Source organism: Malaclemys terrapin, chromosome 14 (assembly GCF_027887155.1).
Source record: "Malaclemys terrapin pileata isolate rMalTer1 chromosome 14, rMalTer1.hap1, whole genome shotgun sequence".
In the NCBI taxonomy this organism is placed as follows: Eukaryota; Metazoa; Chordata; order Testudines; family Emydidae; genus Malaclemys; species Malaclemys terrapin.
This window is the reverse complement of record NC_071518.1, coordinates 38898878-38914378: the sequence shown is the minus strand read 5'-3', so window position 1 is coordinate 38914378 and position 15501 is coordinate 38898878. Positions and strand designations below refer to the sequence as shown.

At 43.9% G+C, this 15501-nt stretch overlaps 1 protein-coding gene across 1 annotated transcript in view; it reads left to right on the top strand.

Annotated features, from left to right (window-relative positions):
- ATP6V0D1 (ATPase H+ transporting V0 subunit d1) overlaps nt 1–15501 on the top strand; it is an 84245-nt gene that overhangs the window by 30569 nt on the left and 38175 nt on the right. Inside the window, exon 2 of the mRNA XM_054048585.1 lies at nt 3026–3197. Coding sequence (XP_053904560.1) covers nt 3026–3197 — 172 coding nt within the window. The remainder of the gene's footprint in view (nt 1–3025; nt 3198–15501) is intronic.

The window sequence follows — 15501 nt, the reverse complement described above, 5'->3', positions numbered from 1 at the left end:
ACAATCCATACTTTAACTTGCTGACAAGAATATTGTGGGAGACCGTATCAAAAGCTTTGCTAAAGTCAAGCTATATCGCATCCACTGCTTTCCCCATATCCACAGAGCCAGTTATCTCGTCATAGAAGGCAATCAGGTTGGTCAGGCATGACTTGCCCTTGGTGAATCCATGTTGACTGTTCCTGATCACCTTCCTCTCCTCCAAGTGCTTCAAAATGGATTCCTTGAGGACCTGCTTCATGATTTTTCCACGGACTGAGGTGAGGCTGTAGTTCCCCAGGTTCTCCTTCTTCCCCTTTTTAAAGATGGGCACTAGATTTGCCTTTTTCCAATTGTCCAGGACCTCCCTTGATTGCCATGAGTTTTCAAAGGCACATGCTAATGGACAGTTAAATTAATGGAAGGGATGATTATCTAGTCTGACCTGTACAGTGCAGAAGCTGGGACTGGACAACGGGATGGATCATGTTGTTCAATGCCCTGTTCTGTTCACTCCCTCTGAAGCATCTGGTGTTGGCCACTGCCAGAAGGCAAGATACTGACTAGCTAGATCATTGGTGTGACTCAATTTGGCTATTCTTATGGGTTTGATGCAGAAATCGTGTCTTTAATTTAATACTAGATATCTTTCTAAAAGATTCAATCATGGAGAATCCACCACATCCCTAGTTAAATTGTACCTTATTTTAGATGAATTTTTGTCTGTCTTCAGCTTCCAATCATCAGCTGTTGTTCTGTCTGCTAGCTGAGAACCCTTCACTGTCAAATCTTCTCCCTATGTAAGTACTTGCAGACCATGGTCAAGCACCTCTTATTCTTTTCTTGGATAAACTAAATAGACTCAAGGAGCTCAATCACTGTAAGGCAGGTTTTCCAGACCTCAAATTATTCTTGTGGCTCTTCTCTGAACCCTTTTCTAATTTAATATTCTTTGTTTGGACACCAGAACTGGACAGAGTATCCAGTAATGGCATTATCAATGCTGTATGTAAAGGTAATATCACCTCCTCCTTACCTTACTCGAGATTCCCCTGCTAATATGTCCAAAGACTGTTAATCTTTTTAGCACTCCATGATGCTATGGCTCAAGTTTGGTTGGTTTCCACCATAACACCCAAGTCCCTTTGAGTCTTTGCATTCCGGGATATAGTCCCCCTTCCTGTATGCAAGATCTACATTCTCTATTTTTAAATTTTGCATTCTGCTGGGTTAAAATATTCAAATGAACCCATTTTACCAAGCCATCCAGATTGGTCTGTAGAAATGACCTGTCCATATTTAGTGCTCCACTAATGTGCAATCTGTAAAATTTACTAGCAGTGACTTCATATTTTCTTCAGTATCTTTATCAATGATGTGGAATAGCACTGGGACAAGCACAGATCCCTGCCAGACCCCCACTGGAAATGCCCTCGGTGGATTAGTATTCTCCTTTTAAAATTACTTTGAGCTCCATCGGCTTTTCTTTTTTTTAATCCACTTGGTGTATGCTCCATTGAATGCTGGCTAGTGAAAACTTTACTCTGAATGTTGTGTAGTTGAGTAACTGCATGTGTAGCTGGCTGTAACTATGCATACAGGTTAAGGGCACAGTTTAGAAAAATCAGGCCCTTAGACGTACCTAACTCATTTCTGAGTCTGTCCAGTGGTGATGGATATGCACCCAACCTTGGTAGCTACTCTTATTCTTGGAGTAAAGCTGAGTTGCTACATAATTCAGCGCTAGGGCAAGAGTGTCTCAAATACTTTGGATTCCAAGAAAGCAGGAAGAAGTTTTTGGATAGCATGTTCACATCTGGTTCAACTAAACTTCCCTGCCTATCCCTTTCCACCTCCAGCCCCTTGAATCCCTTGGAGAACGGGCTTGCCCCACTAATGCTCTTTCAAGATGAAGCTAAAGGCAGAAGAACACTCTGTACTTAGAGCAGCTAGTAACCCGTTGAGAAATGAATGATTCTAAATGACTTAAAATTTTTGAGTTCAGTTACAGCCCCTGCATCAAAAATCTTACTTGAGCCAGAAGTGTTTATCTTGACAAAGGAGAGATTGTCCCATTGGGGTTATCCGATTGCTGGCAATGCAGCTTGCAGTGGGTCAGCTGGCATTGCAGGGGGAACTGAGGAACAGAACTGGTGTCTGGAGTTGGGGAGTCGACTTGTGCACTTGCTTTATCATTCAGATTTTCTTGACTCTCTTATACTAGGCATTCCCTCCCCAAGGAAATGCATTCTATTCCTCTTCACCAGCTCCATCTCGGACCCTTGACATAAGACTTTACCATAGTGCAGTGTTACTCAGATCGAGATGATGACCAGTACCTGCTTGCAAAACTAAACTGACTTTGCTGCCACTTCAGCAGATTCTGAAATTCCCAAGGTGGTGGTCTGTGTTCCCCTGGGTTCCGAAATTGGTGTCTTGATCTGTACAAGGCACCATGCACAGAGCAAACGCACCTCTTTACAGATGTATCCTTTTCATCATAACTGTATCTGAGCCACATGAGATCCTGACTTCTTCTCCCTATTAAAAACTCACTGAGAAGGGTGCCTGCAATGAAGCCTGAGGCCAAAGCACTGCTGGGCACAATAAAGCGCTTGATTTTCAAATGTGCTTGTAGATACATCTCTAAGAATGATAGTAGCCCTCAAACGTAGGCAGATTATCAGCACACAGGACTATAAACATGGGGGGTGCAAATTTAAATGGTTAAGGAGAGAAGACAGATGTGTTTGAGACATCTCAATTTTTTTTCTAGGGTAGCAGGGGAGGGCATTGCTTGAGGAAAACAAAGTTGGGACTAAGATAAATGGCTGGGCTCTTCCTGGGCGTGGATTTGCACTTGGTAGGAATGACAATGAGTGAATTACGCCCTAGAAAAGCAGAGGTACCTCTCTGAGCAGCAGGTGTCACTGTGTGCTCGCCTAAGGGAGGAAGGCTCAGCTCAAAGCACAGGGTTTGCTGGAGCTTTTTCTTTCCATAATAGTTCAAAACAAAAATATCCTGAACAGTGGTTTCTGCTTTTCAGATTTGAAGCTGCACCTCCAGAGCACGGATTATGGGAACTTCCTAGCCAACGAAGCCTCCCCCCTTACTGTGTCCGTCATAGATGACAAGCTGAAGGAGAAGATGGTGGTGGAGTTTCGTCACATGAGGAACCACGCGTATGAGCCATTGGCAAGTTTCCTGGACTTCATCACGTGAGTATGACCTGCTCCACAGCAGCACCTGGAAGCAGACTTTGCTGAGCTTCCTAACTTGAAAGGGCCTTTCTCACCTGATAGGCAGAACAGCTGTAGGCTCGCAAGTTGGTGAGTGAAATTGCCTTGGGATCCTGCTGACAGCGTCCTCTTTGGCTGCACAATGCCTTGGGCAGATGTGTATTCAAAAGGCTTCCACTCCAAAGATTCTCCAGGTGTCTCCCCTGCTAACACAACTGCCAAGATCTGCTTCAGTACAGACTGACTTAATCTTCCTTTTCGAAGCTTTCCACGGGCATTGAGATCTTCCAGTTTAAAATAAACCCCAGGAGCTGCCATGCTAGTGTGGTCACACCAAAGCAGCCTTGTGTGCGTGGGTGGCTCTGACCCTTAACAGACGATAAGGCAGCGTACGAGTCTGACTGTTCACTTGCACTAAGGTTAATCAGAGGCCAGCTGCAAAGCCTTAAATAGTTCAAGACTCCTCCCAGACCTCTGGGAGTGGTGACCCATCCCCCCTTTGTATTCTCTATCCACTCCCAGTTGTACTGGTCCCCTCCTCACATGTAGATGAAGTGAACGGTACAGCCATTCCACAGTAAATCTGTAGGAAATCTTTGCTGGAAAGTGAGTGGGCTGAAGTGGTGGCTTTTTTTTGCAAGTGATTCGTAGGTTTTAAGACCAGAAGAGTCCATTATGATCTATTCTAAAATCTTTGTGATATCTCCTCGTGGATGTCTAGCTGTTACCTCAAGCTCCACCTGGCAAAGCGAGAGCTCCTAATCTTCCCCCTCCCCTCTCTACTGCCTTTCTCCATCTCTTGGGACAACACCTGTGTACCCAGGTCTGTAACCTGAGTGCCATCTTTGCCTGGATGCTAAGGGAGAGCTCCGAGTCAGTGTCTCTAAATCTTGCCAATTCTTTCTGCATAATATCTCTAAGATCTGGCCTTTCCTATCCGTCCACACAGCTAAAACTCTTGTCCAGGTTCTCACCTTGCCTCTTGATTACTGCCAGCATCCTTCTTCTCTGGCTTTGACAAATGCACTCTTGCTCGCTCATATGCATTCAAAATGGTGCTGCAAATGTCATTTTCCTAACCTGTCGCTTTGACCACAACGCCCCTGTATTTGAATCTGCCCCTGGCTCTTCTCTGAACCCTTTCCAACTTTGGACACCAGCACTGGACATAGTGTCCAGTAACCATCTCAACAATGCTATATGCACAGGTAATACCTTCTCCCTGCTCCTTCTCAGAGATCCCCTGTCTATGCATCATGGGTCACAGCAGCTGCTTAGCACAGCACCATGCTAGAAGCTGATGTTCAGTTGGCTTTTACCGTGATCCAAGTCCTTTTCAGAGTCACTGCTTTCCAGCATGCAGCCCCCCCCAACCAGTAAGTGTGTCCTAGATTCTTTGTTCCTAGATGTACAAGTCTGCATTTAGCTGCAATAAAATACACGTTTCTGTGCTCTTCTTACCATGCAGTCCAGATTGTGCTGTGTATGTGATCAGTCCTTATTATTTATCACCCAACCAGTCTGTCTACAAGCTATATCAATAATTCCCTCCCCCCCCCCCGAATATTTGATGGAGCTTTTGAATTGAGATTGGCCAAGGCAGATCCCCGCAAGATTCCCCTTGAAACACCCCCCCACCATTGACAATTACTTTTTGAGACATGTCAGCCAGTTTATAATCCCTTGAATATGTGCTACACCAGGGGTTCTCAAACTGGAGGTTGGGACCCCTCAGGGGGTCACGAGCTGTCAACCTCCACCCTAAACCCCGCTTGCCACCAGCATTTATAATGGTGTTAAATATATAAACTGTGTTTAATTTATTTGGGGGGGGGGGATCTCGCACTCAGAGGCTTGCGATGTGAAAGGGGTCACCAGTAAAAAAGTTTGAGACGCACTGTGCTACGCTGATTTTATGTAGTGCTAGTTTTTAATCAGTCTTTCTGTGCTAAATCAAAGTATATTTCATTACCTTAATAAACCAAACTTGTAATCTCTTCAGATACCAAGTTCATTTGACCAGCTCTATTTTCCGTACAATCCTATTGATTGGTACAGATTATATTTCCATTCTTTGATAGTCCTGTATCACCCCCTTCATTGTTTTTACTTGGGTTGGATGTCTGATCAATAACTGCTTGGCTTATCCCATTTGTCCCTTTAAAATATTGGGACAATAGTGGATTTTTCCCTGTCCCCAAGAGCTAACCCTAGTTCTTGAAGATTTATTAAACACAATCAAGATCCATAGAGCTCCTCGGTGAACGGTTAACTCGTGTGCAAGTTTTCTGTGCTTGCTGATTTTCAATAATCTAAAGTGAATAGATGCTGTTTATAATCCTCTTTACTATTGAAATAGAAAGTGCCGTCTCATAATGATACATCATCCAGCTTTTCTAAATACCGGTAATAGATATTCGGCCTTCTCTGCTTTATTACTGACAACTTACTGTCTGTAACCGGAATGGACCCATACCAGTGTTAAGATTCTTTTTGTTTTGTTTTGTTTTTTGTGTTTTACCCTACAGGCCAAATATTTTCCACAGAAACCTTTGTAGCTTCCTTTATTAACTGCGCTTCTTAAATTATAATTTATATTCATTGCCATCAACTGATCCTAGTTTGTTTTCTGTGGTGCTTTGTAAGTGTGAAAGGTGTGTGTGTGTGTGTGAATTTTATATATTTGCCAAGATGCCAGTTAAATTTTAAAGCTGAAATCTAACAAACTAGGTTTGCCAATTTTGTTAGATTCATTTGAATATTGGCTATAGCACTAATAGGATAACCCCTTCTTATTGAATCCAGGAATCATTAGCTTACTAACTTTAACACTAGGTTCTTTTCAGGTCAACTTTTAACTTGAACAGTATTTCTGAAATCAAAACACTTGGTTATTCTTAACCAGTCAATTTATTAATGCCCCCAGAACCACATCAACATACCATCAACACTTCACCAACAAAGTGTAGACACAACCAATGTTCTAGGTGTGTGCTGATCACACCAGTACTGTCTTGCAATCAATTGTCCCAGACTGCGACTGCGTCTCAGCAGTTATACCAAGGAACACTGCGAATCACCAAGATTTCTTATTGTAGTTATAATTCTGAATCCTCAGTTCTTTAGTACCTAACACACTTATCACACTTCCAGTATTTATCCAAGGAGTAAGGATGTACTTGTCTTTAAGGCACTTGTGGGAATATGTGGGCCCTGCTATTTGAATGCATTGGTCCAAAAGGGACAAATTTAGAATATCAAAAGCAATTGCTTAAAGTTATGGCTCAAATCTTTCTAGGCCTATTTGCTTGGACTTATAAAGGAGGGAATGCATATAGCACTAGTTAAAATCTAAAATATGGTTATGTGAGGTCTCACTAAAGAATGCGGACTCAGCAAGGTAGCCCTCAGTTATATATGTTAAAGAACAAAAGAGGAAATAGTCTTTGAAATTATAGAATCGTAGGACTGGAAGGGACTTCGAGAGGTCATCTAATCCAGTGCCCTGCACTCAAGGCAGGAGTAACTATTATTTAGATCAGGGGTCGGCAACCTATGGCACGCGAGCCGATTTTCGATGGCATGACGCCACTCTGGGGTTCCCGCTGCTGGCCCCTTGCCAGCCGGAGTCCCGCCACCGGTCCCACTCAGCACCCACTGCTGGCCTGGGGGAAGGAACCCCAGGCTGGCAGCGGGCTGAGACCCCCACTGGCAGGAGCCAGTGGCTGAAACCCCAGAGGGGGGGCTGGCGGAGACACTCAGCCCACCCATGAAATCCCAGAGCTGGGCGGGCTGTGACCCGCTCAGCCCGCTGCCGCTCTGGGGTTTCAGCTGCTGGCCCCTTGCCAGCCGGGGTTCCCACTGCAGCCCCACTCACCTTGCTTCTGGTTGGAGTTCCAGCGCAGGCCCCCTGCCAGACAAGGTCCAGGCCTCCAGCCCTACCAGCCGCCAGCTCCCCTCCCCTCAGCTGCCGATCTGGGGTTCCAGCCGCTGACCTCCTGCCAGCTGGTTATCAACTTATAACTCAGAAGCCTGTGTGCAGCTTAAAGTATCTAAATACGTGCCACCAGACATTGGAAAACTCAGCAAGGAAAAGCAAAGACAAGGATCGCACTAAACTAATAAGATCAGCATTTTAATTTAATTTTAAATAAAGCTTCTGAAACATTTTGAAAACCTTGTTTACTTTACATATAACAGTAGTTCGGTTATATATTATAGACTTAGAGACCTTCTAAAAAACATTAAAATGTATTACTGGCATACAAAACCTTAAATTAGAGTGAATAAATGAAGACTCGGCACACCACTGCTGAAAGGTTGCTGACCCCTGATCTAGATCGTCCCTGGCAAGTATTTGTCTAACATGCTCTTAAAAAATCTCCAATGATGGAGATTTCACAACCTCCCTAGGCAACTTATTCCAGGGCTTAACCACTCTGACAGTTAGGAAGTTTTTCCTAATGTCCAGCCTAAACTGCCATTGTTGCAACTTAAGTCCATTGCTGCTTGTCCTAGCCTCGGAGGTTGAGGAGAACAATTTTTCTCCTGCCTCCTTGTACCAACCTTTTATGTACTTGAAAACTGTTATCATGTCCCCTCTGTCTTCTCTAGACTAAACAAACCCAATTTTTCAATCTTTCCTCATAGGTCATGTTTTCTAGAACCTTAATTGTTTTTGTTGCTCTTCTCTGGACTTTCTCCAACTTGTCTTTCCTGAAATGTGGTGCCCACAACTGGACACACTACTCCAGTTGAGGCCTAATCAGCGCAGAGTAGAGCGGAAGAATTATTTCTCGTGTCTTGCTTACAACACTCCTGCTAATACATCCCAGAATATTTGTCTTTTTTGCAACAGTGTTACACTGACTCATATTTAGCTTGTGGTCCACTATGACCCTTAGATCCCTTTCCGCAGTACTCCTTCCTAGGCTGTCATTTCCCATTCTGTATGTGCGCAACTGATTGTTCCTTCCTAAGTGGAGGACTTTGCATTTGTCCTTATTGAATTTCATCCTATTTACTTCAGACCCTTCCTCCAGTTTGTCCAGATCATTTTGAATTTTAATCCTGTCCTCCAAAGCACTTGCAACCCCTCCCAGCGCCTTCTGATCCTGTTAACCCTGGGATGAGGGTCGAGCCCTTTTTTCATATGGCTGATCCAGGCACCTGTCACACTGGGATTCTGCAGCTTAGTAGATTCAGTCCATGCTTGGTCATGGGACGCTGGACAAGGAGCGAGGCTGTTCATGGCGATCCAGTGAGCTCTGGGGTCCCACACGCCACAGCTCTTGGGAGGGGACCACCAGCTGATTGCTGCTGGCCATTTTCCAACTGAGTGCTCAGATTTCATCTCGCTGCTTCTGTTGGCATCCAGAAGACGGCGTTGGTGTATAACAAATTTCTTCAATCCTTGTCTTATTGGAGGCTTTCTACATTTGATTCATTTTAAGGATTGTATTTTGGTATTGGCTCATGTTATTAATTGGAATCAAGCAATTTCTTTTAATAAATCAACCTTATACCCTGGTTTGGAGATTCTTTAACTTTCCTTTTTGTGCTATACAATGCCTGTGTCTCCTGGACTGCAACAATCATTTAAGAACATAAGAACGGCCGTACCGGGTCAGACCAAAGGTCCATCTAGCCCAGTGTCCTGTCTACCGACAGTGGCCAATGCCAGGTGCCCCAGAGGGAGTGAACCTAACAGGCAATGATCAAGTGATCTCTCTCCTGCCATCCATCTCCACCCTCTGACAAACAGAGGCTAGGGACACCATTCCTTACCCATCCTGGCTAATAGCCATTAATGGACTTAACCACCATGAATTTATCTAGTTCTCTTTTAAACGCTGTTATAGTCCTAGCCTTCACAACCTCCTCAGGTAAGGAGTTCCACAAGTTGACTGACTGCACTGCGTGAAGAAGAACTTCCTTGTATTTGTGTTAAACCTGCTTCCTAGTAATTTCATTTGGTGACCCCTAGTTCTTGTTTTATGGGAACAAGTAAATAACTTTTCCTTATCTACTTTCTCCACATCACTCATGATTTTATATACCTCTATCATATCCCCCCTTAGTCTACTCTTTTCCAAGCTGAAGAGTCCTACCTCTTTAATCTCTCCTCAATGGGACCCGTTCCAAACCCCTAATCGTTTTAGATGCCCTTCTCTGAACCTTTTCTAGTGCCAGTATATCTTTTTTTGAGATGAGGAGACTACATCTGTACGCAGTATTCGAGATGTGAGTGTACCATCGATCTATATAAGGGCAATAATATATTCTCAGTCTTATTCTCTATTTCCTTTTTAATGATTCCTAACATCCTGTTTGCTTTTTTGACCGCCTCTGCACACTGCGTGGACATCTTCAGAGAACTATCCACGATGACTCCAAGATCTTTTTCCTGACTTGTTGTAGCTAAGTTAGCCCCCGTCATATTGTATGTATAGTTGGGGTTATTTTTTCCAATGTGCATTAAATTTCATTTGCCATTTTGTTGCCCAATCACTTAGTTTTATGAGATCTTTTTGAAGTTCGTCACAGTCTGCTTTGGTCTTAACTATCTTTAGCAGTTTAATATCCTCTTCAAACTTTGCCACCTCACTGTTTACCCCTTTCTCCAGATCATTTATGAATAAGTTGAATAGGATTGGTCTGAGGACTGACCCTTGGGGAACACCACTAGTTACCCCTCTCCATTCTGAGAATTTACCATTCATTCCTACCCTTTGTTCCCTGTCTTTTAACCAGTTCTCAATCCATGAAAGGACCTTCCCTTTTATCCCATGACAGCTTAATTTACGTAAGAGCCTTTGGTGAGGGACCTTGTCAAAGGCTTTCTGGAAATCTAAGTACACTATGTCCACTGGATCCCCCTTGTCCACATGTTTGTTTGACCCCTTCAAAAAACTCTAATAGATTAGTAAGACACGATTTCCCTTTACAGAAACCATGTTGACTATTGCTCAACAGTTTGTTTTTCTATGTGTCGGACAATTTTATTCTTAACTATTGTTTTGACTAATTTGCCCAGTATCGATGTTAGACTTATGTTAGACTGTAATTGCCGGGATCACCTCTAGAGCCCTTTTTAAATATTGGTGTTACACTAGCTAACTTCCAGTCATTGGGTACAGACGCTGATTTAAAGGACAGGTTACAAACCTTAGTTAATAGTTCCGCAACTTCACATTTGAGTTCTTTCAGAACTCTTGGGTGAATGCCATCTGGTCCCGGTGACTTGTTAATGTTAAGTTTATCAATTAATTCCAAAACTTCCTCTCATGACACTTCAGTTTGTGACAGTTCCTCAGATTTGTCACCTACAAAAGCCAGCTCAGGTTTGGGAATCTCCCTAACATCCTCAACCGTGAAGACTGAAGCAAAGAATCCATTTAGTTTCTCCGCAGTGACTTCATCGTCTTTAAGCGCTCCTTTTGTATCTCGATCATCAAGGGGGCCCCACTGGTTGTTTAGTAGGCTTCCTGCTTCTGACGTACTTAAACATTTTGTTATTACCTTTTGGAGTTTTTGGCTAGCTGTTCTTCAAACTCCTCTTTGGCTTTTCTTATTACATTCTTGCACTTAATTTGGCAGTGTTTATGCTCCTTTCTATTTGCCTCACTAGGATTTGACTTCCACTTTTTAAAGGAAGTCTTTTTATCTCTCATTGCTTCTTTTACATGGTTGTTAAGCCACAGTGGCTCTTTTTTAGTTTTTACTGTTTCTTAATTTGGGGGATACATTGAAGTTGGGCCTCTATTCTGGTGTCTTTAAAAAGCGCCCATGCAGCTTGCAGGGATTTCACTTTAGTCACTGTACTTTTTAAACTTCTGTTTAACTAACCCCCGCATTTTTGCATAATTCCCCCTTTTGAAATTAAATGCCACAGTGTTGGGCTGTTGATATGTTCTTCCCACCACAGGGATGTTGAACGCTATTGTATTATGGTCACTATTTCCAAGCGGCCCTGCTATAGTTACCTCTTGGACCAGCTCCTGCGCTCCACTCAGGACTAAATCTAGAGTTGCCTCTCCCCTTGTGGGTTCCCGTACCAGCTGCTCCATGAAGCAGTCATTTAAAGTATCGAGAAATTTTATCTCTGCATTTTGTCCTGAAGTGAAATGTTCCCAGTCAATATGGGGATAATTGAAATCCCCCACTATTATTGAGTTCTTAATTTTGATAGCCTCTCTAATTTCCCTTAGCATTTAATCATCACTATCACTGTCCTGGTCAGGTGGTCTATAATAGATTCCTAATGTTATGTTCTTATTAGAGCATGAAATTTCTATCCACAGAGATTCTATGGAACATGTGGATTCACTTAAGATTTTTACTTCATTTGATTCTACATTTTCTTTCACATATAGTGCCACTCCCTGCCCCCCTCCCACACGACCTGTTCTGTCCTTCCAATATATTTTGTACCCCGGAATGATTGTGTCCCATTGATTGCTCTCAGTCTACCAGGTTTCTGTGATGCCTATTATATCAATATCCTCCTTTATCACGAGGCACTCTAGTTCACCCATCTTATTATTTAGACTTCTAGCATTTGTGTACAAGCACTTCAAAAACTTGGCACTGTTTATTTGTCTGCCCTTTTCTGGTGTGTCAGATTCTTTTTTATGTGAATGTTTATCATCTGATCTGGCCCCTACTTTATCCTCTTCCATCCTCTGCTCCTGACTATAACCTGGAGATTCTCTATCATTAGACTCTCCCCTAAGAGAAGTCTCTGTCCGATCCACATGTTCCTCTGCAGCAGTCGGCTTTCCCCCATCTCCTAGTTTAAAAACTGCTCTACAACCTTTTTAATGTTAAGTGCCAGCAGTCTGGTTCCACTTTGGTTTAGGTGGAGCCCATCCTTCCTGTATAGGCTCCCCCCATCCCAAAAGTTTCCCCAGTTCCTAATGAATGTAAACCCCTCCTCTCTACACCATTGTCTCATCCACGCATTGAGACTCTGAAGCTCTGCCTGCCTATCTGGCCCTACGCGTGGAACTGGGAGCATTTCTGAGAATGCCACCATAGAGGTCCTGGATTTCAGTCTGTTCCCTAGCAGCCTAAATTTGGCCTCCAGGACGTGTCTCCTACCCTTCCCTATGTCATTGGTACCTACATGTACCACGACCACCGGCTCCTCCCCAGCACTACACATAAGTCTGTCTAGATGCCTCGAGAGATCCGCAACCTTCGCACCAGGCAGGCAAGTCACCATGTGATTCTCCCGGTCATCGCAAACCCAGCTATCTACATTTCTAATGATCGAATCTCCCAAATCTCCCATTACTAACAGCTGCCTTTTCCTAGCAACTGGAGTTCCCTCCCCCGGAGAGGTAACTCAGTGCGAGAGGCAACCCCAGCACTATCTGGAAGGAGGGTCCCAACTATGGGAAGGTTTCCCTCTGCTCCCGTTGACTGCTCTGCTTCCTTGGGCCTTTCATCCTCCTCAACAGCGCAGGGGCTGTCTGACCGGAGGTGGGACAATTCTACAGTGTCCCGGAAAGCCTCATCAACATACCTCTCCGCCTCCCTCAGCTCCTCCAGTTCCGCCACCCTTGCCTCCAGAGTCCGTATGTGGTCTCTGAGGGCCAGGAGCTCCTTGCATCGAATGCACACATATGCCTCCCGCCCACAGGGCAGGTAATCATAAATGCTGCACTCAGCGCAATAAACTGGATAGCCCCCACTCTGCAGTTGGGCTTCTGCCTGCATTGTCTCCTAGTTAATGAAAGGGTTGTTTAAGCAAGAAGTTTTGAATGTAGTTTGGTTTATAGGTTTTAAGGGGAATAAAGGAGAACAGATAGAACTGGCAAGGGACCGCCGCTCCCTTCCCACTCCCCTTCCAAACGCCCTTGCGAAACTCCCTGTTAGCAGCCCCTGTTTGCAAAAGCTTCCTGGTATTTGTATTTCATACATTCTTTGACTGTATAGGAGCTTCTCACATTATTTAGGGCTTACAATAGAACAATAAACATTATTTTGTCTGAGTCACAGGCAGACATGTGCAGCTTCTGATTTGAGGTGAAGGACATGACTGGAGAAAACACGGTGTATGATTTATAAGGCAAACAAATATATAGTTTTGTCACTTGAGGTGAAAACATATGATTTGCATTTCTTGGGTTAACAAGCAGTGCCTATATGACCTCCAATCTCACAAGTTATTTCTAGTTGGCTTAACTCGCAGCTTCCCCACCCATCTCTTGATCTACTGATAGTGGGCCACTTTGCATTGCAAAGCATAGTGTTTGGTAACTTGTTTGGAGTTTTTTATTAGGTTGAGAGGGTGAAAGAGATTTTATCCATATACGAATTGAGAGACTCTTGCCAAAGCAGTTAATACTCAGCCATTTTTCTGTTTTTGGGAAGTGGAAATCCTAATCTTAGCTGATCTGTGGTTCCTTAGACAAAGTGTCTCATGATGTGAATTATTTTCCTATTGTCTTTACTTACTAGGTAGATCCTATTTTGGGATAAACAGAGGTGGAGAGCTTTTCTAATTTTTAAGGGCCAGAGGGAATTAATAGTTATTAATCATTCAAGTTCTCTGTACTCCTTACAGCTTGTCCTTTTTTTTTTTTTTTTTTTTTTTTTTTTTAAATTCACACTTCTGATTAAACTTTTCTTTCCATTTTTGGTTTGGGAAATTGGCTGTTTTAAAAAAATCAAAGTACGGCGGCACTTAGTAGCAACTGCATAAGTAGGGTTCCAAGCCAAGCTTAAAACAGTGCGTTGATTCTAGCTTTTCTTTTAGCATGTGGCCTTTTGGTCTGAAAAACCCCACTGTTGGTTCACGCTCTTTCAATTGTCTGTACAGGTTTTCCTTTTCACATCCTTCTAAAAAGAAGCCATTTAAAGTGGGCTCTGGCTGAAATTTGTTCTTGACAGTCCAATCTTTCATTGTTGACTGTCTCTTTAAAAAAAACCCATGGTCTACGCACAACACGGCAGAGGTGGCTCTTGAGAAGATCTGGTGCAATGGGTAGTGGGATTTGGGATAATATTTTAGCTGCTGTTGGTCATGACCAGAAGCTTGTGAGCTGTGCCCCTAAAGTGGACTGAGGGCCAGCCCTGTGAAACCACTTCCATCAGCCACTATATCGGTCAGATTTTTTTCCTATAGCGGAGGACGGTCTGTGCGCAGTTGCTGAAGGACTGTCCTCCACCAGGATGGGGAGAAGAGATTCAGCTAACTTAAGCAATAAAAGAATCCCCGGGAAACTAAAGCACAGACTTGGTTGTGATGTAGTTCGGGCTGTACAATGTACCTGTTACAAATCCACAGAAGCAGGGACATGTAGATAAGCCACCTAACAAACAGTACGTCCTTCAGTGTCCATTCAGACCCTCCTTACCACTAACGCAACTACTGTACACCATAGACCAAATGCCATAACCTTATCCCCGCCCCACTAGAGGTGTCAACTTTCCAGCACTGCTGTAACTGCTACCGAACTACCCTCTCCCAACACAACCAACTACAGCACCAAACATCCACCACTACTGGTGCTGGGGGAAAGTCACGTAATGAAGGGTCGTTGATGTGGGCAGAGTTAATAGATTCATAGTTTAAGGCCAGAGGGGATCATCAGACCTCCTGTCTATCACAGGCTAGAGAATTTTGCCCATTTATCCCTGTATTGAGCCCAGTAACTTTGCATTTGACTAAAGTATCTTCCAGAGAGGCATCCCATCTGGATTTGAAGATCTCCTGAGATGCAGAATTCACCACTTCCCGTGGTAGTTTGTTCCAGTGATTGACACCCCCACTGTTAAAAATGTCTGCCTTATTCTAATTTGAATGTATCTGGCTTGAGGTTGCAGTGCACAGCTAGGGCTGTGACCGTGGAAAGAGGTGGAGGAGTAGAGGGACATCCTGTGAGATGGATTAAATGTACACTTACCTGCTTCTGTGAGTGTCTCAGGTATATTGGGTAGCAACCGGAACTGCTTCACAGTGGAGTTGTGTGTGTGTGTGTGTATATATGTTACTGGCTGGGATTCTGTTGACACACAACAAATATAACCGTGTCTTAGTCACTCATACCTAAGGCTACAATTTAGTCAGAGGTCACGGATTCCATGACTTTACCAGACCTCGGAGACTTCTAGGGCTTCAGGAGGAGGAGGCAGGACTGTGGATTCCCTGCCCTGCAGCTAGGGCTTGCTGGAACCAGGACCCTGCAGCCCCAGCCCCATGGCTTTCTCCGGGGGCTGCAGCTGGGGCCACGTGCCGGGCGCCCCCCTTGCAGCTTCCCAGGACCATGTGTCT